The 24,914-nt window shown below is 38.5% G+C and overlaps 1 protein-coding gene across 1 annotated transcript in view; it reads left to right on the top strand.

The window, feature by feature from the left end:
* The window catches only part of pde1cb (phosphodiesterase 1C, calmodulin-dependent b), a 74,306-nt gene that overhangs the window by 31,825 nt on the left and 17,567 nt on the right, over positions 1-24,914 (top strand). Inside the window, exons 4-10 of the mRNA XM_078264506.1 lie at positions 14,777-14,890; positions 16,990-17,172; positions 19,163-19,229; positions 19,430-19,546; positions 20,318-20,458; positions 23,652-23,752; positions 24,473-24,601. Coding sequence (XP_078120632.1) covers positions 14,777-14,890; positions 16,990-17,172; positions 19,163-19,229; positions 19,430-19,546; positions 20,318-20,458; positions 23,652-23,752; positions 24,473-24,601 — 852 coding nt within the window. The remainder of the gene's footprint in view (positions 1-14,776; positions 14,891-16,989; positions 17,173-19,162; positions 19,230-19,429; positions 19,547-20,317; positions 20,459-23,651; positions 23,753-24,472; positions 24,602-24,914) is intronic.

The raw sequence follows: 24,914 nt of genomic DNA, 5'->3' as shown, positions 1-24,914 counted from the left end.
TGCCAAGTATGAATATTCTGTTTTCAACAACACCTTATTTACCATTCATGTCATTACACACATTTGACTTTGGGTCGCTGCCTGATATTTCCACAGTTTGTTTTTTACTGTTGGTCACTGAGCAGCATTAATGAAGCAGCTGGGGGTTAAGTGGTTTGCTCAAGGGCACCCTGGTGTCAGTTTGGGTTTGGGACTGTGTGTGGCTGACAGAGGCAGACAGACAAAGTTTTATTTTATTTTTTATCTCTAGCCTGCCCTGCATGACTCATCTGACATGGGAATTCAAATCTGGTTTTACCTTATTAGATTGTTGTAAGTGAATTTCTGGCATTTAATGTCCTTTGTACCAACTGGAGACATTGTGGGCAACACTGAATGAAGCGACAAAACATTCATGAAGCAGTCACGTATGAGACCCAGTTAAAACAGAAAACATTTGAAAGAACTATTTTCAATAATTAAAGGTACTCTTGAGTACTCTGAAGTTTTTGTCTGCTATAACAGAAGATGTAATGTTACATTAGCTTGGCTAACTATCTACAAACGTAAACTAGTCTCATATATTTTATTTCACCCAAAAACACTTCACACCATTTTACTTTGTCTTTAAAGTCTAATATGGTTCACAACTCTGAACAATCAGCCACAACTCGGATTTTGTTAGTGATTCAATAAGGTAGAAAGCACCATTTAGGGGGAAAGAAATATTTACGTTAAAACGTAGGGGTCATAAAACATTTACTGTTTCAAACTTGGCACTCAGTGTCATTTTAAGGCAACAAACACGCAATCTGACAGCCCCAAGTTTACTTAGTGACACTCATGTCCACATACAATTTCTCTCTGCCTCTGTCTCCTATAGACCTGCGCTGGCCATGGGATGCATATTTTAATCTCTCGGGTTATGTAACTCGTGCACCACAGAGCGTTAGGGATTATATTTCCAGCGCTGGCACATGTCATGGGAGAGAGCATGTTTGACAGGACAGCTAGTACTGGAGGTATAGTCACTGGAGAGAAATCAAGGAGCAGATTTGTATGTGAGATTACAGACACAGTGGTTGTTGCAGTGTATTCAGAGTGGACATTGTACTACACACATATGGTACAAGGACAAAAGTGTCATACAGTAGATATATTGAATACACTGAAGAGAGGCATATGTTCCATAACTGTATATGTTTATCATTTCCCTGTGTGAAATGTTGGAGTGACAGGAGGTTTAGCTCGGTGAGGTCAATTAGTGCAGTTGGGTTGTTTTGTGTCAGGCCACTGAACCTTGATTACACACCAAGGTTTCTGTAATTACAAATATCTGTCTGTTGCATTTTAACAGACTTGAGTTGCTGTGAGGTCGCGTGTTGAATGTTGTGCTGCTTCACTCTGCTGACTTTGCTAATCAAGTAGCAGAGAAAATAACAGGCATATTTTCTGTGTGCTACAGTAGCATTTCCAGCTATTTATGCAAATTTGAACTACATGTTGCTGATTTTAGATAATGTACTCCCTAAACAAATGTACGGTGGCCGACAGGGGCAAACGCCCTGCAACTTAAGAAAACGCATGAAAATGCACACAACACAACCAAATACATAAATGCGCTGCAAATAAAAAACGATGCAAAACGAAAAGCACGCAAACCCCGAAAAAAGAAGCGATGCAAAAAGAAAAACAACTTCATTCGTTTGACAACACATGCGCAGCATTCAGCAAACGCGCTGCAAATACAAACAACACAACCAAATACATAAGCAAAAAGAAAAGCACACAAACCCAGAAAACAAATGCAACAAAAAAAAGCTGCATCCAGATTACACAACGGAAGTTCTCCAGACCTCGAGAGGGAGGAGCTAGAGAGAGAGAGAGAGAGAGACGTTTGTTTAAGCCATATTACATGAGAGGGTTTAATTTCGAGGTCCGAAAGGTGCATCACTGAAGTATAGGCCTCCTCAAGTGTAATATTGTGATTATACAACAACGGTTACCAACAAAATAAGTGATCAATCTGTATTCATATTGTGGAGCAATTCGCTCTTTTTTTTTTTTTCTACTTTTGTTACAGTAGATTTCAAAAACTCTTTCCCAATGTGTTGCTCAAACCCCCTTCAAACGAAAGGCAGCTAATGGTAGAGTCATTAGTGAGTCCATTAAATCCTTAGTTATGCGATCCTGCAGTGGTGTCTATGTTCCGGTGCGCTCGCATTTTTTACTGCAAGTTTGTTTGCTTCAATTTGACCTCCTCTCCTCTCTACCCATTTTACCAACTTCTGCTAATTGATGGTGCGAGTCATAGTCTTAATTGGCCTTGTCTGCTTTTGCAGGTTTCATGCACGTTTGGTGTTTGTGTTATTCACAGTTGCCCTGAACATAATCGCCTTCATACAATTTGCGTGCAATGATTGTTTCTTCACTCGAAAAAAAACCTGTTGCCAACGATACACATCTGGTAATATTAATTAGTAATATGTAACATAATTCCTTTGAGTCAGAGATAAGACGTAACTTTTTTTAACGGTAACTTTAATTTCATAATTATTCTAATTTAACGTTTAATTAACCCAAATTCAGACACAAGATATCCACGTGCATTGACTGAACCACCTGCATGTGTTCAAATTATAGGGTTTGAACACCATGAACAAACTGGTTAATTGAACCATTTGTTCTTTTTAAAAATGGCAATTTTCCTACTTATGCAGACTCCGCTGACACTGTTTTAAATTATCCGAATGTAATGTGTATTCCTTATACACCAGGTAATTGTTAAATATCCTGCCTTAAGTATTTTCCAAGCAGGTGAGAAATGTTCCTTCAGTTATGCCAGCACTGTGTTACTCCATATGATTAGTCAGCTCTCAGACCTTCCTCTGGCCGCTGGCCATGCTCTTATGTGCTCTAGTGGGTGTTACCTACTGTAACTCTGTCACATGCTGACACCCACACATACTGTAAAACACACATACAGTACACACACACATACAGGTACACACAGCTTGAAGTTTCTGTGACGCACTGCTGACGTGCAGTAATGCTGCTTGTGTGCAGACTCAATGCGCTCCGTTAAGCTGTTGGCTTTGTTATATTTCCCTGCAGAACAAATGACTTCCAAGAAGTCACAAATTGCTTACTGGGATTAAAGAAAATGTAGTTTGGATTTAGAAAGGCGTTTGATTCTTGCAGACACAACACAAATACATACACACTTGCTCATTAACACACACACACAACAGTGCAACCACTCATGCACTCTTACCCACCACATTCATTTTATATTTATTACCCTCTCAAAACCTAGTGCTCTCCCTCTGTTGACATTCTGTGTGACAGATATGGCGCCATACTCTCCATTAAAAAGCCATCTTTTTTAACATGGTGTGGAAATTTGAATTTTGATAATTAGGACATCATAATCATTTTTTGTCATTCTAACAGGTTTTAGTCTTCTTCCAACAAATTCTCAATAATTTCTGACCCGCCAACTCAATGGATGAGGGATCCATTAAATGGTGTCATTACTTGCCAAATGATGTTGAAACAGGATGATTGGTTGGGATATAGCACAGCAAAGGAAACGAATGGGATAAGTTATAGGAAAAAAGGCTTGATTTAAAGGGAAGGCAGAATTGTACCTTTTTAGAAGTGGAAGTAGAGGTGTTAGAAATGTTCCTTTTTTATTGGGGATTGCCAAAGTCAGAAAGTTTCAAACTCTAGTTTATTACAACTTGGATCTTATTTCCAGAGTTTTGACCATCACTACTATTGGTAATACAAACATTGAACTCAAGTTAAGAGCTGAGATCTCACAACACAACATTTAAAAAAAAAAAATAGAACAGTGAGATGATCAGACAGGCTGTAAACGAAACTTGTTTGGAAGAAAAAACAAAGACAAGTGATACAATTGTTATCGAGACTGTCCATTGTAAACACCCATCAGAGTTTAAAGACTTCCTGGTCCAGAAAAATAAGAATAATTATAAGTGTGTAATACCTTGATACTGTGATATCTGAGGTGGTTATCGTACCGTGAAAATCTTATATAGTTGCAACCCTGATACCAACATTTTGGGTGCACTCACTTGTGGTTTAACTCCAAGAAAAGTGGTTTAGATAATTTTGCTAGTAAGTGTCTGATTGCTTGCTTGTGGTTTTTGCTCCATCAGACTTCATTGTAGCAATGTGGTCGTGTTCCCAGATCTCAACATTACTCTGGAGAATACAATGTTATCACAACTAATTGCCATAAGACAAAAATAAAACCCAAAGAACTGAATTCTAATTAAAACATTTATGCAGTCTCCACTTTTATGATCTGCTTGAAGTAAAGCTTTTCTCTATCAGAGATTGCACTTAAATTAAGATTCTTGAGCTGCAATATGAATTCATGGTGCTTTATTTCAGAGTTAAGCTGGAGGATAAAAGCCCATATGGCAGATGAATGTGCAACCTTTTACAATGGTGACTTGGCTGCTTGTAAATCAAACACCCACCTTTTGCTTTTGCCAAATGGTCCATCACTGCTCATTGAGTCACTACGTGCAGGCTGAATTGCTGAATATGTTGGGTTTTTTTTACGGCTCATATCTTTATGTCCACATTGGTGTGACCGTGGACACACCAATGTGGACAAAAAACATGATTGTTGTCCTCTTTCCAATGCTCTGTAATATTATTCTTTATATTTTGTTAAAATGGGTCATATTGCTAATATAGTGAATGTGCAGAAAATTCACATTTCATCTTTCACACACTAAATGCTGTGCTTACATACATGTACAGTATAGGCCAATGTAAAGTTACCAACAGCAATCTTTTACACTCTGGGCTCCAAATGGCAGCAAGAAGCAAATGGTTGAAGGGTGTTTGAACTCCATAGCCAGAAATATCGCAGTACGATGTAAGCAAACTCCACACAGTCTGCTTATATTTAATAACCTACCTGTCAGTCAAAAGACTTCTATCCAGTGGGTCAAACCAGACACCTGAAGTTCATTTGAGTGGAGGGGGAGGGAATTGAAAATGGAGAATTCAAAGCATCTGAACCAACCGTCTTTGGCCTTCACAATCCACTTTAGATAAGACTGCCTTTTATACACAAACGTTCTGGCTGAAGCAGCTTTGAACCTAGGTTCAAATGCTGCACAGCTGCATTAAAGGTTATAAAAAAACAAACATTATAGCATTACATGGAGCTGATGACTGAAGGTGGTGGTATGCAAGGTTTAGGTCAAGTGGTAACTTGTGTAATACTGGCATGTTGTCTCTGTTTTATTTACATGCTGCACAATTTGGTGTTTATGCAATATCCCATTACATTATTACAGTAATATGTACTGGTACATTGATTATTTATATCTGCACACTAAAAATATTAGGTCATAATTGCATCAAAATAGAACCAATGCAATGCTAAGTTGACTTTACTCAGTACCAAAAAGTAGAAAACCACCCAAACAATGTTGGGTGGTTGTTTGTGTTAGTCTTTATATTACTGTTGGGTTATTTACCTGTTATAATCTACTCTCTTTTTAAACTTACATGTCATTGCTACTTACAGTATTGTTAATTATAACTTATTTGCAGGTTTGAATACAGATTGTTTTCTACAACTAACAGATTTGTGACAGTTTATATGAGCAGTGTTTCAAACATTGGGTCAAAATAACCCAGTGGGTAGAGTTAACCCATTGTGTCGGTGCTATACAGTATTTGTCAAGTTTTGAGTGACTTGTGTAATACACCATTGCTAATTGTGTTCATTTTCAGTGATAACAGAAAAAAAAGACTCAAAATAGGTCATGGGTTTCTGTTTGGTGTCTTGCATTAAAGGTGGATGCTGAACAAAGAATGGACAGTAAATATATTACAGGATCTAATCACTGAATGTATAGTCTTCCTCTTTGTATCCTTGTTGTATTAAACCACTGAATTATTTTAACCTTCTCCAATATGAACACTGGATTTTAATCCTTTTTTTTGTTCTCATAGTGTTATTTATTTTTTTTTTTTACTTAATCGTGTGGATTTGATTGGCAGATGCTGACATAAGTGGGCTGCATTCAGCCAACCACTGATCTCTTTTAAGGTTTTTTCTGTCCCCCGCCATTCTTGTCACATCTGTCATTTACAACCTCCCACGGGAAAGGCTTTGTTTAGAACAGATATGGGAACTTTTTGAAGGAGTTACCAATATTGTTCAGAGAGTGCAGCTGGCTTGCACTGTAACAGTATTTGTAATTTTAATAAGAGCCATCAACAGCAGCAGAAACATTCAGCCAGAGCCTGCTGTTGCTGTTCTCACCCAAACCTGAGTGGCCACCAATGCTCAGTGTGGGTGTCACATTAACATTTGTATTTACATACCATTTAGGCATTTAGCTCACGCTCCACAGCAACACTAGAGAGAGGAGAGAGGATATTTTAACAGGACACACTGGCTCTGTAATAGACATGTTTCTGAATCTGAAGACAATAATTGGCATTATACAATAATGTATTTCATTTTTTCTATTTTTTTCTTTCCAAATTTGTGCAGAATTATCAAAAGGTAACATATTGATAAAGAACTCTCTTTGAGCTTGCTTTTATGTAAAACTAGACAGTTTCCCCCACATAAATAGTATTCTTCACGTATTCTGCACATTACTGCTAAATTCATTTCAAGCTGCATTTTTTTTTTATTATTTCAATTTAAATTCAAAGAGTGACATCTGTGAAAACCCCTATTCTTTCCATAATGCCATCTACTTAGGTAGAAACATATTATTATTATTATTATTATTATTATTAATCATTTGCTCTATACAATGTCGGAAAATGGTCAAAATTAACCATAGCAATTTCCCTGAGGTCAAGCTGACATCTTAGAAATGTCTTGGTTCTTTTCACCAACAGTTCAAACCTCCAAAGTGACTTAGTTTACGATGACATGAGACAAAATGAAGCAGCAACTCACCCCACCTGAAAAGCTGGAACCAGATAATGTTTGACTTTATCTTTTCAACTCTAATTCATATTTAAATTTTTAAAATCTCTAGTACTCTAATATTTTATTGACTAACCTCTTCTCCTCTACAGTCACAAATCACCGTGGAGGCTGCAAAATATGTGTAACCGCGGCTTAACTAAGTTATCATGTTATTACAGGCCTTGTTCCGCTTATCAGCCTGAAAACCTGTGTGTGTTCCCTGAAAGCACGCTAATCTCCCTGGGTGATTACATTGACCCCAGGCCATTGATTACACACCGTCTAGGGTGGAATGTCATTGGAACACAGGCGGTGACCAAGTTTTGCATCCTGGCAGCGCTCTCTGCTCAACCAACAACATTTATCCTCTCCCCTGCTTTCTGCTGTGTAGGTTCTGACGGTTGTTGTGGCTTCTCATAGCAGGAATGGACCTGTTTTTATTACAAATTAGGTCAGAATGGAATACATTTCACATACAATACATTTGTCCCTGTGGTTGTGCAGAATATGTTTTTTGTTTGAGTGACAAAGCAATTGTTAGAGGAAGGAAAAAAGCTGTTGCTACGTTACCCTCTGCTGTTTTAATTTATCTTTTTTTTCATGTTCACTTCTGGCTGTCACAACAGCTGTCAAGAGGTTGAGCAATGTGGAGCCCAACTGTATACTGTTGGGTGCTTCTTTTTTTATTTCCATTCTTCTCTCTGAGCAGGTCAGTTGAGGCCAAATAACTGGAGGCAATGCGAATATAGGAAGAAGATGCTCTCTTTGCACTCTGCTCAGCCTCTCTGAGGGAAAACAAATAAATCTCTCATCTTCAGATACAGAGGCAGACAGCTGGAGGCTCATGTCTTTGCCTCGCTCTGTCACTGGCCTGCTTCATCTAGTGGCCACTGGAATTTGACAATTTTTTTGGGGGAAAAAATAAACATGAGACAATATTATGGATTTTATGAGTTAAGTTTAGGGCTGTCAATCGCTTAAATATTTAATCGCGATGCATGATTGTCCATAGTTAACTCCCGATTAATTGCAAATTAATCGCACACTTCTAAAACTTTAATGCTCTTATCAACATAGGAGACACATATGCTTGCTTGATGCAAATGTTTATTTGTATATTTATTATTGCAAAAACAATGACAAATACTGTCTAGAATATTCTCCACAAAGGTACTGTATGCTAAAAGCATAATATGGCAAACTCAAGCCCCTCAAGCAACAACAGATGGGCATATTGACCTGAATGTAGCATTACTTGGTAATACTAACACAATGTAGTGTCCCACTTGTAATGGTTAACTAAATATCCCCTTTTTTTTTTTTTTTAAGCAGCTCAACACAAAACGATGGACCTCATGAATTACAGCAACAGACACATTGTACAAGTGCAAATGTGCATTGGTCAGCTAAATATATCAATGTAATTGTGTTTAACCTCATGTGGGAAAATGAGGGCTCACGAAAAACATCCCCTTCTTCATAGTGGGATCAAAACAAATTAATAAAAAAAAAATATAATAATAATTAAAACAAACAATAAATAAAGTATGAGAGAAACTGTGATGGCTCGATGGAGGCTATGTGTGACGCAAGGCATATACTGGAATGGGAGTTGCCTGGCCGCTGCAATCATGTTGCGTGCACTATCAGTGGTCAGTGTGTTGACTTTATGTTCAATGTCCCACTGTCTGGCTGCTTGCCGAAAGTGCTCATCAAAATGCCTTTCCCCTATCTTCATAACAGTCAAAGCATGAGAACAAAGTTCCCACTGTGGGTCAAAATAATGTTCTATGACCCCGAGATAAGTTTCATTAGTATCTGGTGAGTTCAGCAGTGCTGCATCGCTTCCTGATTTCCCAAACAATGGAGCGGCACAAGGTCCAAATCACACAGAATTTGCGTTAACTTATTATTGCGTTCATTTTGACAGCCTTGGAAGTTGATTGGGGGATGGTTAAGGGGTGCTGTATGATTGTAGCTGATGATTAATGTGTCCTTTTACTATAATAAAATTGAAATTGATATTGAAAGTCTATTTGCAATTCTGTTTAAGTTCTGAAGTTATATGACTTGGAATAAAAAGCAAACAAGAGTGTGTATTTTGCTGTATATTCTGCTGAAGGAAAATACTAATTTTCCAATCATAAATGCCTTATTCCTACCTAAAAAGCAATGTTACTCTGACCTCTGCAGTTCAAACTGCTTTGATAAAATTGTCCTTATCCACTTCCCAGCTGGCACAGACTCACTGTTAGACCACTTACAGTTCACATATAAAGCCAAAGGTCTGTGATGACATATTGAACATGGCACTGCACCTTAATTTCTCCCATCATGACACATGCCAGAATTGTTTAGGTGGATTTCAACACCATGATATCAGAGCTCCTACAGGTCAAGCTTTACCAGCTGACCCTGCCTGTCAGTGAAATATTGAGCTGTCAAACAGGAGATATCACATAATAAGTTTGAGAAGCACACATAAAAGACAATGACCTCCAGCAATGGAGCTGGTCTGCTGTGGGCTGTTTCCTCCTGCAGCTCTAATAAAAGCTCTCTGTAAAACTACACAAGTTTGTAGATGACACTGCGTTGTTCAGACCGAAATGAGAAAGCAGTTTGAGCTGCGTGTATTCTGGTACAGCCATGACCAAGTTTAATTATATAACCAAAAATCACAACTTTGTCTTAGAGGGCTTTACAATCTATACAGACCATATAACAGTCTTTGTCTTTAGACTCTATATTCGTATGAATTAGTGTGTATTGATGATTGTATATTTCAGTAGAAGACCCACAGCCTCCATGCTTCACCTTTAATTGATACTTCACCCAAAATCTTTGCTGTAATCGTTGGCATATCAAACATTTATTTTAATCTTTTATTGAAAACAGCAGCTTTTGTATTTTAATCTTTCAGAGAGAACGGTGACCTCAACATGTCATTTCAAACCACTTTTCTGCTCTCCTTCTGTATGCTCAGTGTGTTTCAAACACTGATATTTTGCTTATGCTAAAGCTGGAGTGCAGCATTTTTGTCTCCCCCTCTGGCAGTGAAAGTAATTACAAAAACACTGTTGACGTGCTTAAGGAAAGAAATGAGATTCATAATAACGCCATGTAGCTGTGGTCTCTCCACACTTCTTGCCTTTGAAGGTATTGGGTAATACAGATAGACTGACATACTGTGTAACCAATCAGAGAGCCAGAAGAAGCAGCTACGCTGTGAAAAACTATAATTGAGCGAGTAAGGTTGGTTTGAAGGTAGTTTGTGTGCTGCTCATGTAACAACGTTATTGTGGAAACTATTTGTTCTGAGCACAAATAAGCTGTATCGACATACTTCCCGTGTGCCAGCGTGGGAATGTCGCCACAGCCACCAGACACCACAACTCTGGTACTGGAGCTTTCCCTGGCGGTGATTAATTTAATCAGCATTGAGTGAACTCGTTTAGCACGGGCTTGAATGTAACAGACCTTCATTTATATGTAAAAGTTCCGCACTCTGGTGTTAAGCTCAGCTCATAACGTGTATGCTGTAAACATGTTGGAAGTCACATACAGAAGCAGCTCAGTCCAGTGCCTTCACCATATTTATCACTACTGTCAACTGTATCTCACATATATGTATTAGCAATATTCAGTTTGAGCAAAAATGTATTTCAAGGCAATATTCTCTATATGCACTTAATAACCTTTGTTTATATTTTTACACACACCAGCGCCAGTATTTACATTTATTATTATTATTATTATTATTATTATTATTTACAATACCTGCACTGTGCTGCTCTACAGTGTTACGGCTGCATACCTTTATCTGCTTCATTAGCACTTAAAATTGAAAGCATCTAGATCTGAAAATATTATGCGAAGGCAACACCAAATTCCTCACGTTAGGCTGGAGGAATTTGTACTCTATAATGTTTATGTCCAGTATGTCCTATTCCCATCAGACTGTTTTTTTATTGGTTACTTATCCTTTTACACTTTTTTATTGTTTATAACTATTTTAATCCATCTGATTCAATTTGTATGGCTTTGTAAAACTATTAGCTTACAGAAAGTAGATTCCCTTTAAGCTGCTGACAGCTATTTTAAGAATCATAAGGAAGTGAATGCATGAAGGGTAAGCTCAACTCTAGAATCACAGCATATGTCATTTGGTTGGCACTAAAGATGGTTATTAAGAACGGCTGTGTGCCATGTGAGCTTCCCTGCTAAGAATAGCAAAATACCATACCTCCTCAACAAAGCTCATTGTCAGACTATAATTCAGCATAAATGTTGAAATGTGTTCGGTTGATATTTTTCTTTGATGTTCCTTCCTGAATTGCATTGGTGCTGGCACGCTGTGCTTACTTGGAAAGCCCTTGTTGAATGACATTAGTACATGTACTGACAGAAATGTCTCTTCTGGTGAGTGTTTCTGTAAAAAAGGCTTTGACACAGGGTTGTTGCTTTTGTTTGGCTAACAATAGACTAAACTAAAAGGCCAATCAATTTTCCTTGTTCAGTCAAAAGATTAACCAGGTGTAGCGCAACCAGGAGGGCTTTAGTGAGAATTAGCTTAAAATGTTGAATGTGTTGAAAGAAACAATTAAGAGAAATAGACACTTTTTTCCTCAAATCCCTTTGTGCATTGCAGGATGCAAGACAGAAGTGAAAATCTCATACAACCATTTAAAAATAAACTTTATTGAGGCTGTATGGCATTGAGTCACTTAGGCTTCTTTTTAAAACTAAAAACAAAGACTTGTGATGAAGAGCCGAGTGCCAAAACGTACGATAAATCTGTGTGTCTCCCAACCAAAATAAAATTGGCTCATTTCACCTGTTGTCATTACCAAGGGACGCAACACGCTGGGTTAATAGTCCGGGTCAGGCGGGCAGCAAAGTAACTCCTGAGCACAGAGCCAACTTGGGAAATTCAGGATTAGGCCAGAGAAAAAGCTGATAGGGTGGAGAAGCAACAACCATGTTATTTGCTATGGCTTAAAATGTAATGGTGCGGAAGTGAACTCATTTTCTTATTCCTTTCATTATCCACTTACTCTTAAGTGCTCTATGGGAAGTTACGAGCGACATTTCAGCATGTGAATGAGGTGTTGTCATAGTTGAAGGTTCTCTATAGGTTTATGATTTCTAGTTGCTCCATGGATCTGTTTTTTATGAGTGGGTTTGTTTTGTTTATCTAATGCAATGCAGTCCTACCAATCCGGTCACACTATTCCAGTACCCAACGGTAACACGCCAAGATTTGCTGCAATGTGCCAGCCAAGGCAGGGAAGACGAATTAAAATTCTTTAAAAAGCAGTTTGATGATGGAGGAAATGCACTTAACACATTTGTTAGACCTTAAGGATACACACAATGCATTTTGGTGAGTAACACTGAAAGTGAACCGTCAGTCAGACTACAAGCCTATCAGTGTGCTGCTCTGGCCCTTTTTTCACCCTGCAAGTGAACATACCTTTTGTTTGTTTACAAGAAAACTCCACTGGGCCCCTTTCAAGGAACAGATCTTGTTCATGCAATCTTTCTTCTTCTGGGAAACACTAGCGGCATGGCTCTATGTATGGCAATGTCAGTTTGTCTGTTGGTTGGTCGGTCCAACACATTGGTCCAGGCTGAAATGTCTCAACAAATGGATTGCCATGTAAATGTGTATAGACATTCATGGTTCCCTAGACAATGTGTTCTTATGACTTTGGTGATCCCCTGCAGGTTGATAGTTTGGATTCAGAGTGAAATGTCTGGACAACTATGCCATGAAATTGTAGGGTCATCGCTGCATGAATATGGAAATTATAACTGTGTGGCTCTTTTGCAGAGGTGTACTTGGTGAAATACCCAGATTATTTTCAGAATTTCCTACCTGGTATTGCACAGCAGACAGTATTTCAGTGGTTCACATTGAAACCGTACAGATCGATAGACACAAATTGCATGCTATCCCTCTATTTTTGAGGGCTTCTTTTAACATTCAAAAGAAAGTCGGCTGAGTGTTGAAAATTATCTGGTGTGAAGGGTGTTTCACTGCTGTGCACACACTACATTTAGGCCCCAACCCCAACTTTGGCCATAAAAATATTAATGAATGGAAAATAAATTTATGAATATTTAGATTAAGGCATTTTAATTCAAGCTTCTTCACAGAAAGATGCCAGGGAATACAATCAATGAATGCATCTAAAACCTCTTTTCCTTCTCCACCTTTCTGCTTAATAATTCAACAATAAGCGTAGCCTCTGCAGGCATTCACTGTGAAAGTGAGCGCGTGACCTCCAGCACAGCAGCAGGTGTTATACTGCAAGAGATTGCACTGTGCAGAAATTGATGTTAAGTTGCTTTGTTCTTTAGTGTCTATTTCAAGTGGGTTTTTGCCGGGGCTCGAGAATATTTGTACACAAGTGAATTAATCTTGAAAAGTATAACAGAGAGAAGATCGTTTCAGTGATATCACACTTTTTTATTTTTTTTGCTCAAATATTACATTTATTCAGTTATGTTCAGGTAAACCTACACCTACATTCTTCATGTATAGGAAAAGTTCCTCATTATGCTTCAATGTAAAATCACCTAACTGTACATATAACACTTATAAACTCAACTGGTATATGTGACGATTAGAAGTGAACTAATTTATTAAACTGTCAGCCACAAAACCCGCAATTGCTTACACATTTCTGCCACCATGAAAGCGAAAATAACTTTATAAAGGACTTCTCTGTCTTCATAAATTACTGTTGGAGTGCTCAACATTACAAATATACAATCTGAACCAGTCAAGGGCAAAACAAGTGACACTAACCTAGTATTGCAGGCAATCTCATAAAATTGAGTTGTTGATGGTGTCAAAAGCCACATAGGAGCACATAGAACTGCAATATTAAAGCTATTTTAATTTTAAATAGCTAATGCATGCAAATGAGTCCAAGCAGAGCCTGCAGACATTTTGACTTCGTCATAGCAGGAACAGCACAGGTGGAACTAATAACATTAACAATGGCTTCATTCCAATTAAGTGTCCCAGTAGTGAGCCAGCATGCACGATACCAGAGCTCTGGAGCTACCTGACACATGCAGCTGTTAGTAATGGTATTAATAACACCTGTGTTTGTCAGAATGTCTCTTATGAGACAGTGTTACACTTGTGCAAATCAAGACATTTAAGAAGGAAAATTATTTTTTTTTAAAGAAAAAGACTCCTATGAGCTTAAATGGAGAAGGAGAACAGTATGAAAACATAGTGTATACTGTATGTCCCACCCTAACCCAACTTTTTGGTCCATATAGTGAGTCATTTTAGTTTGTTGTTGTTGTTGCTTAAAGATTATTTTTTCAGGGCTTTTATGGCCTTTATGATAGCTGGAGAATGACAGGAAAAAAGGGGGGAGCGAGAGAGAGAGCGAGAGAGAGAGAGAGAGAATGAAATGCAGCAATGGGCCGCGGTTTTCAAGGGAGAGTAAATTAAATATATTAAAAATAGAAAATACCAGTTTTCTCTGGTTTTTTTAGCTCCCTGCTGGCCAGTTTTATGTGGATGGAGAAGTGTGCACTCAATATCACAATTAAATGAATCATATTGGTCAAATAGTATTTTGTTTGCTGTCTGTTGCTGTCCCACTTTGTGATTTAAACCAAGAGGACAGGTTTATTTTCACAAAAGAAAACAAAAACGTTGCCTACTGCACCAGCAACCCAGACCAGATTAATTTAATTCAATCAGTTACAATTAATTTATCATGTCAAGATGGCAGGGGGAGTAATCCCATTTGTTAAATGACTGTTGAATCTCTGTTTTAGATTACGATGTCTGGTGAAGCAACTGGAGAGAGGAGAGGCTTCCCTCATTGACCTCAAGAAAAACCTTGAGTATGCAGCGTTGGTGCTGGAATCCGTTTACATCGAGGAGACGAGGTAAGAAAACAGTAGCTTTTTACAGTGGAACAACTATTGACATGGTTCATTTATTGAGAGCAGCACTGACAACAGCCAGACTTTAGAAAATGGATAAAGATGATTACCTGCACTGTAATTCTAAGTTTCCTTTTAACCATTTTGTCTCCCTGCTTGGTTACATGTAAATGTGTAACAGCCAAATTGCAAACCCTATCCTAACCTAACTCTAAAGTACTACTTTATCTAGAAATATTATACTTTTTACTTCACTACACCTAGTTACTTTTCAGATGAAGCATGCATTGTTACTAGGGCTGTCAATCGATAAAAAAATGTTATCGAATTAATTACATACTGTGTGATTAATTAATCGAAATTAATCGCATACATAATTAATGGTGCCTGAACCGATACTTTTTAAGAAAGTAAAAAAAGAAAAGAAAAAAAAGGGTACTAAACAACAGTTGGTGACATTAAAGAACGGCTTGTTTATTGCTAAGGCCATATGGTCAAAATTAAATGATTTAATAATAATGTAATAACTATAACAATAACTTATTTCACTAGTAAATTGCTGTTGAACGACAAAAACAACCACCAGATGGGAAAAGGACATTTACAATAACTTCAAATGCACCACGAGGCTGTAGTTTACCAGTTTCACTGAACGCACCGTCTGTGTTGTTTCTCCGATGGCAGCTACAGATTGTTACATACCGGTGTTGAATCCTCTACAGTAAAACACAGTCAAACTTTACACCGTTTAGCGTTAGCTGTCAGCATTTTAACTGTGTTTAATCCAGCTACTAGCTAGCGGTAGGCTAACGTTAGCTACTGTCGAGTATAGTGTTAACTAGCATCACGTGCAGCGGTGTTTGTGTTGCCTGTATCGTCTGTTTCAGAGCATCAGAGAGAAGCGCAGACATATCGGTGGCACCAGATTTCGGTAGCCAGGGTTAGCAGGAAGAAGATTTTTACAAGTAAATATTCCAATTAATTATCCAGGCAGAACATTCTCGTCTCCCTCCTTCATTTTACAGTCCAATGGTGGCTAGAACGGCTCCAGGACAAACGTCAATAAGGAATGGATTAGTCTGTGTTATTTTTTTTTAAAGCATTATTTTTCTCAGATTAATTAATCGAAATCAACGCGTTATTTTGACAGCCCTAATTGTTACAGATTAGCCAAAAGCATATGAAGCAGTAAACATGAACTCCAAATTAAAAAAATAAAATCTAAATAGTGCTTACATGTCAGTGCATCAATAATAATGATTTAATTATATAATAATATGACTAACTTCTGTGCTTGAATGCAAGACTTTTTGCTTATTTTTGACATTGTTATTGCTACCATAAATTACCTAAATACTTCTTTCCCCGCTGAATTTGATGTTTATGTGGCTAATGTTGGCAGATAGACAAAATAAAAAAACTGTTTCCTGATCTGCCGCCCCCTTTGGTTAGGTTTAGACAACAAAAACTACTTGGCTGAGGTCATGAAAAGATCATTGTTATGGCAAAAAATTGCTAAGGTATGGTTAAGATTAGGGAATACACAAGGTCAATGTATGTCAATAACAGGTCCAGAATCTGAGATATGACCAGGCTTATGGAATTATGTAAGCCTTTCGTCATTTAGATCTCACCAGATTAGGGCCAGCGAGGGCACAGCCACTCCAGGATGAAGGATGATGAACTATCCAGTGCAGAATCCATGTAGCACCATGATTATCAGTGTGATGTCAATGCTTTCTCTTTGCCATAAGAACATGTATTCAGTTCAGAGGGTGGAGACCAACAGGCTTTGCTCTTGATCCCCTGTACATGTCAACACAGCAGGGTAGCTGTGGAGAATTATGTCAATGCCAATTCAATTGGATTTGAATACTCCCCATCATTGTTTCAAGAGGCCTGGGATGTTGGATGTTAGATAAGAGGTGATATTATTTGATGGACAGCACTGGGATTTTGAGTTTGATCCCCTGTAAAGGTAGAGCTGCGATAAATGCAAAAATATTTTAGTACGTTTTTAGTCTCTCTGCATCTGTCTGTTTTCCCCTTCTTTGGTTTCTTCTGTCTTTTACCTTACATCCCTCCCTTGTCCCTTCTTTCAGGCGTTTGGTGGACACAGAGGATGAGCTCAGTGACATCCAGTCAGAGTCGGTGCCCTCAGAGGTGCGGGATTGGCTGGCCTCCACCTTCACTCGCCAGATGGGCCTGATGCTGCGGCGCAATGAAGAGAAACCCCGCTTCCGCAGTATCGTCCACGCTGTCCAGGCTGGCATATTTGTTGAGAGGTAAACGTGTTTGTGATGCACAAGCACACAGCCACATTCACATATTGGCAAGTAGTCATCGATGTTAAATATTTAATATGGATTGTTACCTTTATCTTTCTCCTACTGAAGTCGCTAATCTATCATGGCCCAGACCAACTTAAAGCAGTTCTATCAACATCTTTAGTTAGGCCTTGATTTATCAATGGACAACAACGACGTTTTTACACGTTTCAGTGTATTTTCTGCACATACATTTACAATACTGACATTTTGCAAAGCCTTGTGTTTCAGAGTCTTGGAATTTGATTTTCTAACCTTTTTCAGTTGGATATAAAAATGTATACATATAAACTTACTTTTCGTAGGTGATCCAGTAAAGTGAACACAATGTCCCAAATCATATTATATTTACTATGTAGTGTAGAGCTGCAACTGTTGCTTAAAATACAATTATTCAGCTGTTACTTTGATATTTGCCAGGTTGTTTCTCAGTTCTCAAATGAGAGGATTTGCTGCTTTTCTTGTTCTCATACTAAAGTGAATATTTTTTTTGGAGTTTTGGACTGTTGATGGAACAAAACAAGACATTTAATGACACTATGCACTCTGGGATAGTGTGATGGACATGAGGGTTCACTGTTTGATGTTTTATAAACAAAACAATTAATCAATTAATAGAGAAAATAATCGGCAGATTAATCGATAATGAAATTAATTGTTAGTTGCAGACCTAACATAGTGCACTATATTTACTCTCCGCCATTTTTTTGAGTGTTTGAATTGTGTGAAATGTCGCACTATGCACTACTTAATGTCCACAATGGAACAAAAAAAATAGTGCCCATGACATTTACATTACTTTCTGCTAGCAATCACACAATGCAATATGTTGCATTTCATAGATGCCAAAATCGTACAACAAAACACTCAATGATGGTGCAAAACAACAATGAATTATAAGTATATGAAATCTCAATGTATTGCTCACTTCAGAGTCAATTATTGAGTGATCTAAGGAGTAGTGAATGCTGTAAGTGAACGGGGATTGATTTTGGATACAGGAAATTGCTAAACGTTTTTGTTCTCTCGGTTAGATAATTGGTAATTTAGTGCATAATTCTCAAATCTCTCTGAACTTGTATGTGTACTTAGTACTAGTGTCAGCGGAGAAGGTGGAGAAGACCATTCAAACTACAACTGGGTTTGAAAACTGGTATGGTACTTTAACATTTCAATCTGTTGGAAAATGCGTGTATCATCTGCACAATGACTCACTCACCTGAGTCGACCACACATCACCACAGCCTTTGCAAGCTCAGCTAAGCACAATCATTCAGAGTTTCAAACAGCTCCAAGGCTTTGCTTCGTCACACCCTAACATGCAACATGCATTTGTTCAAATCAGTAAGCCTCAAACATGTAAGCTGTAATCTTTCTTAATCTGTTTTTACAGAGGGCCGTCTGTTTTTCAGACATTTACAATGAAGAAAGATTGGGAAAAGAGAGGATGAAAATAAAAAGGTGGAATACATTTGAAAAAATGACCTGTTTTGACAAAATGGCCATCTTAACTGAGTTGCATTTATGGAAGCTATTGTAAGACACCTACTATTAAAATAATTACACATTTTCTTGTATACCACTGTTACGTGTTTTTCAAATGCTGAGCAATGTACACCAACTTTGCTGCCTTCCAACTTCCTCCACTAATCTCATGGAGAATTATACAGCTTGTTTAGCATTTTATGATTAAATTAATCTATCCATCATATTTGACAAAGCCTTAAACCTTTTGCATGTGAAAAAAGACTGCAGACTTGCAGGTGCTGTTGCCTTTTCCCAACTTAACCTTTTCAACACAGTTTCATACTGAGTTGTGTTGATTTTAGGGTTTATCGTGAGTCTTGGTGGGGAAGCTTCCAGGCTGTGGTTTAGGGCCAGTATGGTAACCTCTGCTGTTTAAACTCAGCGGTGCGCTTCATTTGATGTTTTTATCTCATTCAAACAGGATGTACCGGCGTACCTCTAATATGGTGGGACTCAGCTACCCCTCTTCTGTCATATCTGTGCTTAAGGTATTAACACTTGCACACTTATCCAAGCAGAAGCACACAGATGTGAAGTAACTTTGTACACACGGGCCAAAATCAAGACTACATAGCCTAACACAAATTTGACTTGCAGTACAATGCATCCTAACAATTTGATGAGAAGATGAATATATTGTTTGAGGAGAAGCATTTCATTATTTGACTTCTTCTTTTTTTTTTTACAGCATGTTGACAAGTGGTCGTTTGACGTGTTCGCTCTGAATGAGGCCAGCGGGGATCATGCACTTAAATTCATATTCTACGAGTTGCTCACAAGATACGACCTTATTAGCCGTTTCAAGGTAAAGCCACAAGGATATACAGTAACTTACCTATATACTGTACCACTGTTCACTGCTATACCTTTGTGTCATTAAAACAAGGATAAGCTTAAAATATTCAACACAGATCACAAGAGCCTTCACAATTCCCCTTCACCATGCCTGATTTTTTTTTTTTTTTTTTTAAAGAAAATTTTTGGGCATTTTAGGCCTTTATTGACAGGACAGCTGAAGAAATGAAAGGGAGAGAGAGAGGGGGAATGACATGCAGCAAAGGGCCGCAGTCAAACCCGGGACCGCTGGATCGAGGAGTAAACCTCTATACATGGGCGCCCGCTCTACCAACTGAGCTATCCACGCACCCCACCATGCCTGATTTGATGGAAGTCAGCACACTCACTTCTCTGTCTCTTAAGTGTTAGATCATGTTGTTGTATTTCAACAATTACCATATTATGAAGGGGGTTGGACATCTGAAACAGGTGGAGCTCATTTTCCACAGCGTCTTATAATTGAGGACACTCCACTTAAAGTGACAGCATTTTGGAGCAAATGACACGGGCAATGAAGCCAACATGAATATGTAATCGTGGTCTGCAGTAGCCTAAATGATTCAGGATCCATGATTTTATATCAATTTCAGATACTGAGGAGACTGTGCATGCATTGAAATTGTATGTGCTCATTATTTAAATCACCAAATAGCCTAAAGAAGTTGTTTTACTGTCTGTTGTTTTACTGTTTGTTTGTTTTTAGCTTGCAGTCATTTGCTGTTGTTTTGTCTGCCGTCAGATCCCGATCTCTGCGGTTGTGTCATTCGTGGAGGCCCTAGAAGTGGGATACAGTAAACATAAAAACCCCTACCACAACCTGATGCATGCTGCTGATGTCACGCAGACTGTACACTACTTGCTACTCAAGACTGGCATGGTGGTGAGAAGGATTTGACACTTTGTACACTGTTAAGAAACCTACAGAAACCAGTTGAACATATAAAGAGTTGGTTTGGTTCCCAGTAGGAAAGCTTAGTCAATGAAATCATTTTATCCACATGGTATTCAGAACTCTGTCAGCTGCCAGCCTAATTGCAGCTTTGTCTGACATGTCATCTTCTAAATATGGCGTATTTTTTCATTGGCTAATCCATAAACCAATCTTTCATTAAACAACAAGACACCCAAGTCTTCCTCAGGGCAGGTTTGAGACACAACAACCCACATTTCTAAGAATATCTGTCAAAATGTGACCCTTATTAATGGTCATTGTCTCAACATTTGAAGTCAAATATTTTCTGACTTCTTGCCCAAACATTGCTTAATTTCTACTCTTAATATTTCATGTTGGCTTTGTGTTTTTTCCATCTGGTGACCTATTCACTCCTTTCTCCTGGAGTGACTTTAGGGCATTTCTGATGCTGCATTCAGTCAAAAATAAAGCACTAGCCTCAGTAAAGCCAAGTTTAAAGTCCAACCAGCCAACCAGCCGGCCGCCCCCGCTTCCAGTGTTTTTATTTAATCACCTTAATAAGGTGGCTGCGACAGCTGTCGACATGGTGTGTTTCTTTAGGCATTGCCTTGCAGAGTAAACCACATTACTGCTACTACCACAGGCTCCTGGGAGAGCCGGATAACAGCATCTATCATTTCACAGGCACTCCAGACTCCATTAAATCAACAACAGTTCATTCATAAAGCCAGCCCAATAAGGAAATATAGTGAGGGATGGAGCGGCCATCTTGCCCCCACCCACCTCCCACCCTCTGTTCTTAATGACTCCCCCATCCCCCACTGTTGATTAGTCACCGATATCAACTGGGCTTCCTAAGCTAAATCCCCACTCTGTGTTGTGAGTGCACTCAGATACATGCATCTCCATGAAAAGATTCCACTCACTGGTGTGTGGTTTCTGCGAACACTCACAGATTAAAAATGAACGGCCATAAATAAAAGCACAAACATGAAGGTACAGTCCTTATTATTCACATTTTTTTGACTACTTACGTCCTTATCTTTAGATTAATGTGGTCGTGTGGGTGTTGCTCATATGATGGAACTCAATTTTTACAATTACTGTTTTTCTGGCAGTTAAAGGAAAAGTTTGACATTTTGGGAAATATGCTTATGCCCCCCCCCCAAATCACCTATTCAAATTTTCTTCAAATCTGATTTTCTTTCCCTGGTGGTCTAGTGGGATTTGGGATTAAAAAAGGGTCAATTTATCCTTAAATTTATGCAAATAGAGTACAAACTATTATAAACACTAATGATTTTAACCCAGTATAGTACGACAGTACAACTAGGGACTAAAAATTGCTAACAAAATGAATACTGGTTTGTACAGTAAATATGAAGTTATCACCAGCCACCAGTTAGCTTAGCTTAGCATAAAGACTGGGAACAGAGGCCCTAGCTCTGAAGGTAACAAAATCCACCTACCGGCACCTCTTAAAGGAGAATTCCGGTCGATTTCAACACGTAGCTCTGTTGTTTGTAAATTTGCAGTGCTGTCAGTAGCGAGAAAAACGAAAACAATCGCTGTTGCCTACACCGTGTTATCCTCCTGCTACAGTTTGCACCCAGGAGGCTGAAACAGGGCTGTTTAGTTCCGGTGTTGAGACGACAAGACTTAGGGACCGTCTACAAATTACAACACCAAAAAGAGATACAACAAAAATATTTATTAATTTAATGATTAAATAAGGTAGTGTCTCCAAACTTACCTCAAATATAACTTGTCTCCTGCTAGTTGTACTACAGCACTTACCTTTAAAAAAAAAAAAAACATATGCCTATTTTTGAAAATATTTTTGTATCTCTTTTCTGTGTTGTAGTTTGTAGACCGCCCCGAAGCACTCGTCTTACTGCCGTCTCAACACCGGAACTAAACAGAGCTGAATTAGAAAAACTTTTATGCATTTCTTTCACATCTACTGCAGTCAGATTCACTGTGTTCACTCGGAAGGAATCTCTTCACATGGGTAGGCACTTGTAATGACATTTCGAACATGTTAAGAGGCTAAAAGCACGTTTAAAATGTGCCCTGTTTCAGTCTCCTGGGTGCAAACTGTAGCAGGAGGATAACACAGTGTAGGCAACAGCGACTGTTTTCGTTTTTCTCGCTACTGACAGCACTCCAAATTTACAAACAACAGAGTTACGTGTTGAAATCGACCGGAATTCTCCTTTAAGCTCACTAATTACCCCATCATATCTCGCTTGTTTATTCCGTACAAAAACTGAAGTGCAGAATGATGTCATGGTGTTACGGTGGGTTATTTGCTGGGCGCAGCCAGGTTAGATTTTTCCCCTGCTTCCAGTCTTTGTGCTAAGCTAACTGGCTGTGGCTACATAGTCACCGTACATACATGAGAGTGGTATTGATCTTCTGATCTAACTATCAAAGTGCCCATTTCCCAAAATGTCAAGCTATTCCTTGAGTTTCTGCTATTTTCACATCATCCTCTTCTTTCATGAATCGTGACTTAAAAGGCTTAAAGGTATAAACACAAAGGTTTAAAAACACAAATAGAAAAGCATTATGTGTATCCTCACCTATGACGGCATTAACTCATAATATAATTAAAGACAGCGTGGATTTTTTATTTATAGACTGAGACTCTGTCTGAGAGGAAAAGAGGAAGGAGTGTTGAAGTGACAGTTTAAAGTAGTGATTTTCAATAGAGCTTGTCTTATCTAAAGCTTCCTCTGCTTTTCTGACCTTTCCCCTATCTTCTCCTCCCCATTTGTTTCCTTTTATCCCTGACGGTAATATATTCCTCATGCCAAATGCTTCTCTTGGCATCCTTAATATCACCTTTCTCCTCTAAATCTTTCTGTCATGATGTACCATTTGCTGCATTGCCCTTTTTTTTTTTTTTTCATTCGCTGGCTTCTCATTTCTCTTCTCTCATTTCTGTCCATTCTTTCCTCTTCTGTTCATTACTTTCTCCTCCTTCCTTCCTGTCGATGTCGCTGTCTTTTCCATCTTGTTGCTTCCCGTCCTCAACAAACCCCCTCTTCTATATACTTCTCTTAATATCCTCCTCCTCTTCATTATCTTCACCTCACACCCCATCTCTTCCCTCCTTTCCCCTCCTCCTCTTCTTCTCCTTCTCTTTTGCCTGCAGCATTGGTTGACTGAGCTTGAGATCTTTGCCATGATCTTTGCGGCGGCGGTGCACGACTACGAGCACACAGGGACCACAAACAACTTCCACATTCAGACAAGGTAATGGATCATAAAATCAAAAATGCATGGCACTGACTCACCCGATCAATGCTTTCATTTGCAGCGAGGGGGCTTTACAATCACACTGAGATCGCCTGCAGTGCAGTAATAACACTGGGGCATACGGGAGTCCAAATGAACTCCAAACTCTTTGCCCTTGAGAACTGGAGTTGGAGAGAACATATTGTAACAAAATCTTTTCTTATAATTACAATTAAAGTTACTAATTTTGTTGATAAACACTGTCTTCATATCCTTTTATTATTCTCAAATGTATCCTTATTTTCACACTAAAAGTCCATTTTCTACAGTCCTTTGTGAATTAAAGGAATCAACAAGGACAATTTTACAAAGTTGAACTTCTGAAACTAAGAATTTTTCTATACATGATACATTTCAGAGAGGGAAGCCTTTCAGATTATTTCATTCCATTCGCTAGCAGTTTAATCATTTTTGTATTTTGTACAATCTGTATATCTTTGACATTGTGAATTGTGTTTTATATATATTATTGGTGCAGTAGAGGTAATGCATAAATCATTCTTGGGCTTTGTGTTGTTTGTTTTGTTCTGTGTTTGATTTTGTCCCTCAAGAGTCTCCCCTAAATGACACATTTTACAGATAAATTGAAGTCGTAGCATCATCCAGGGGTCCATTATTTCTTTATAAGCTGTTCTTTCCAATATAGACCAAACTATTGCCTTGCTTTCTCTTTGACAGGTCAGACACAGCTATCCTGTACAATGACCGTGCAGTGTTGGAGAGTCACCATGTCAGCGCAGCCTACCGTCTGCTGCAGGATGACGATGAGATGAACATCCTCTACAACCTCTCCAAGGATGACTGGAGGTCAGTGATACCCATGCTTCGACAGACAATAAGAGACTGAGAGAGCTGAGTGACAGCAAAATGTTATCAAACTCAGAGATGTTGTAGCTAGAGACAGATAGAGAGGCAGACATGACGGGTGGAAACCAAGCAGGTCAACCAGAACAGTTTCACAATGAACATATCACCTCTTCAAAGCCCAAAGTGAACCGTATCGCTTATTTTTTTAACATTAACAACTGTGCTCAGTGGAGCAAAAATCTGAAAGGTTGGATTACCTTCAAGGTCCAACAACTTTGTACTAAATGGAACTGTTATGTGTGATAATACATTA

This window comes from Sander vitreus, chromosome 12 (genome assembly GCF_031162955.1).
Source record: "Sander vitreus isolate 19-12246 chromosome 12, sanVit1, whole genome shotgun sequence".
NCBI lineage: Eukaryota > Metazoa > Chordata > Actinopteri > Perciformes > Percidae > Sander > Sander vitreus.
The sequence above is the reverse complement of the archived record's forward strand: the minus strand, read 5'-3'. Positions and strand labels throughout refer to the sequence as shown.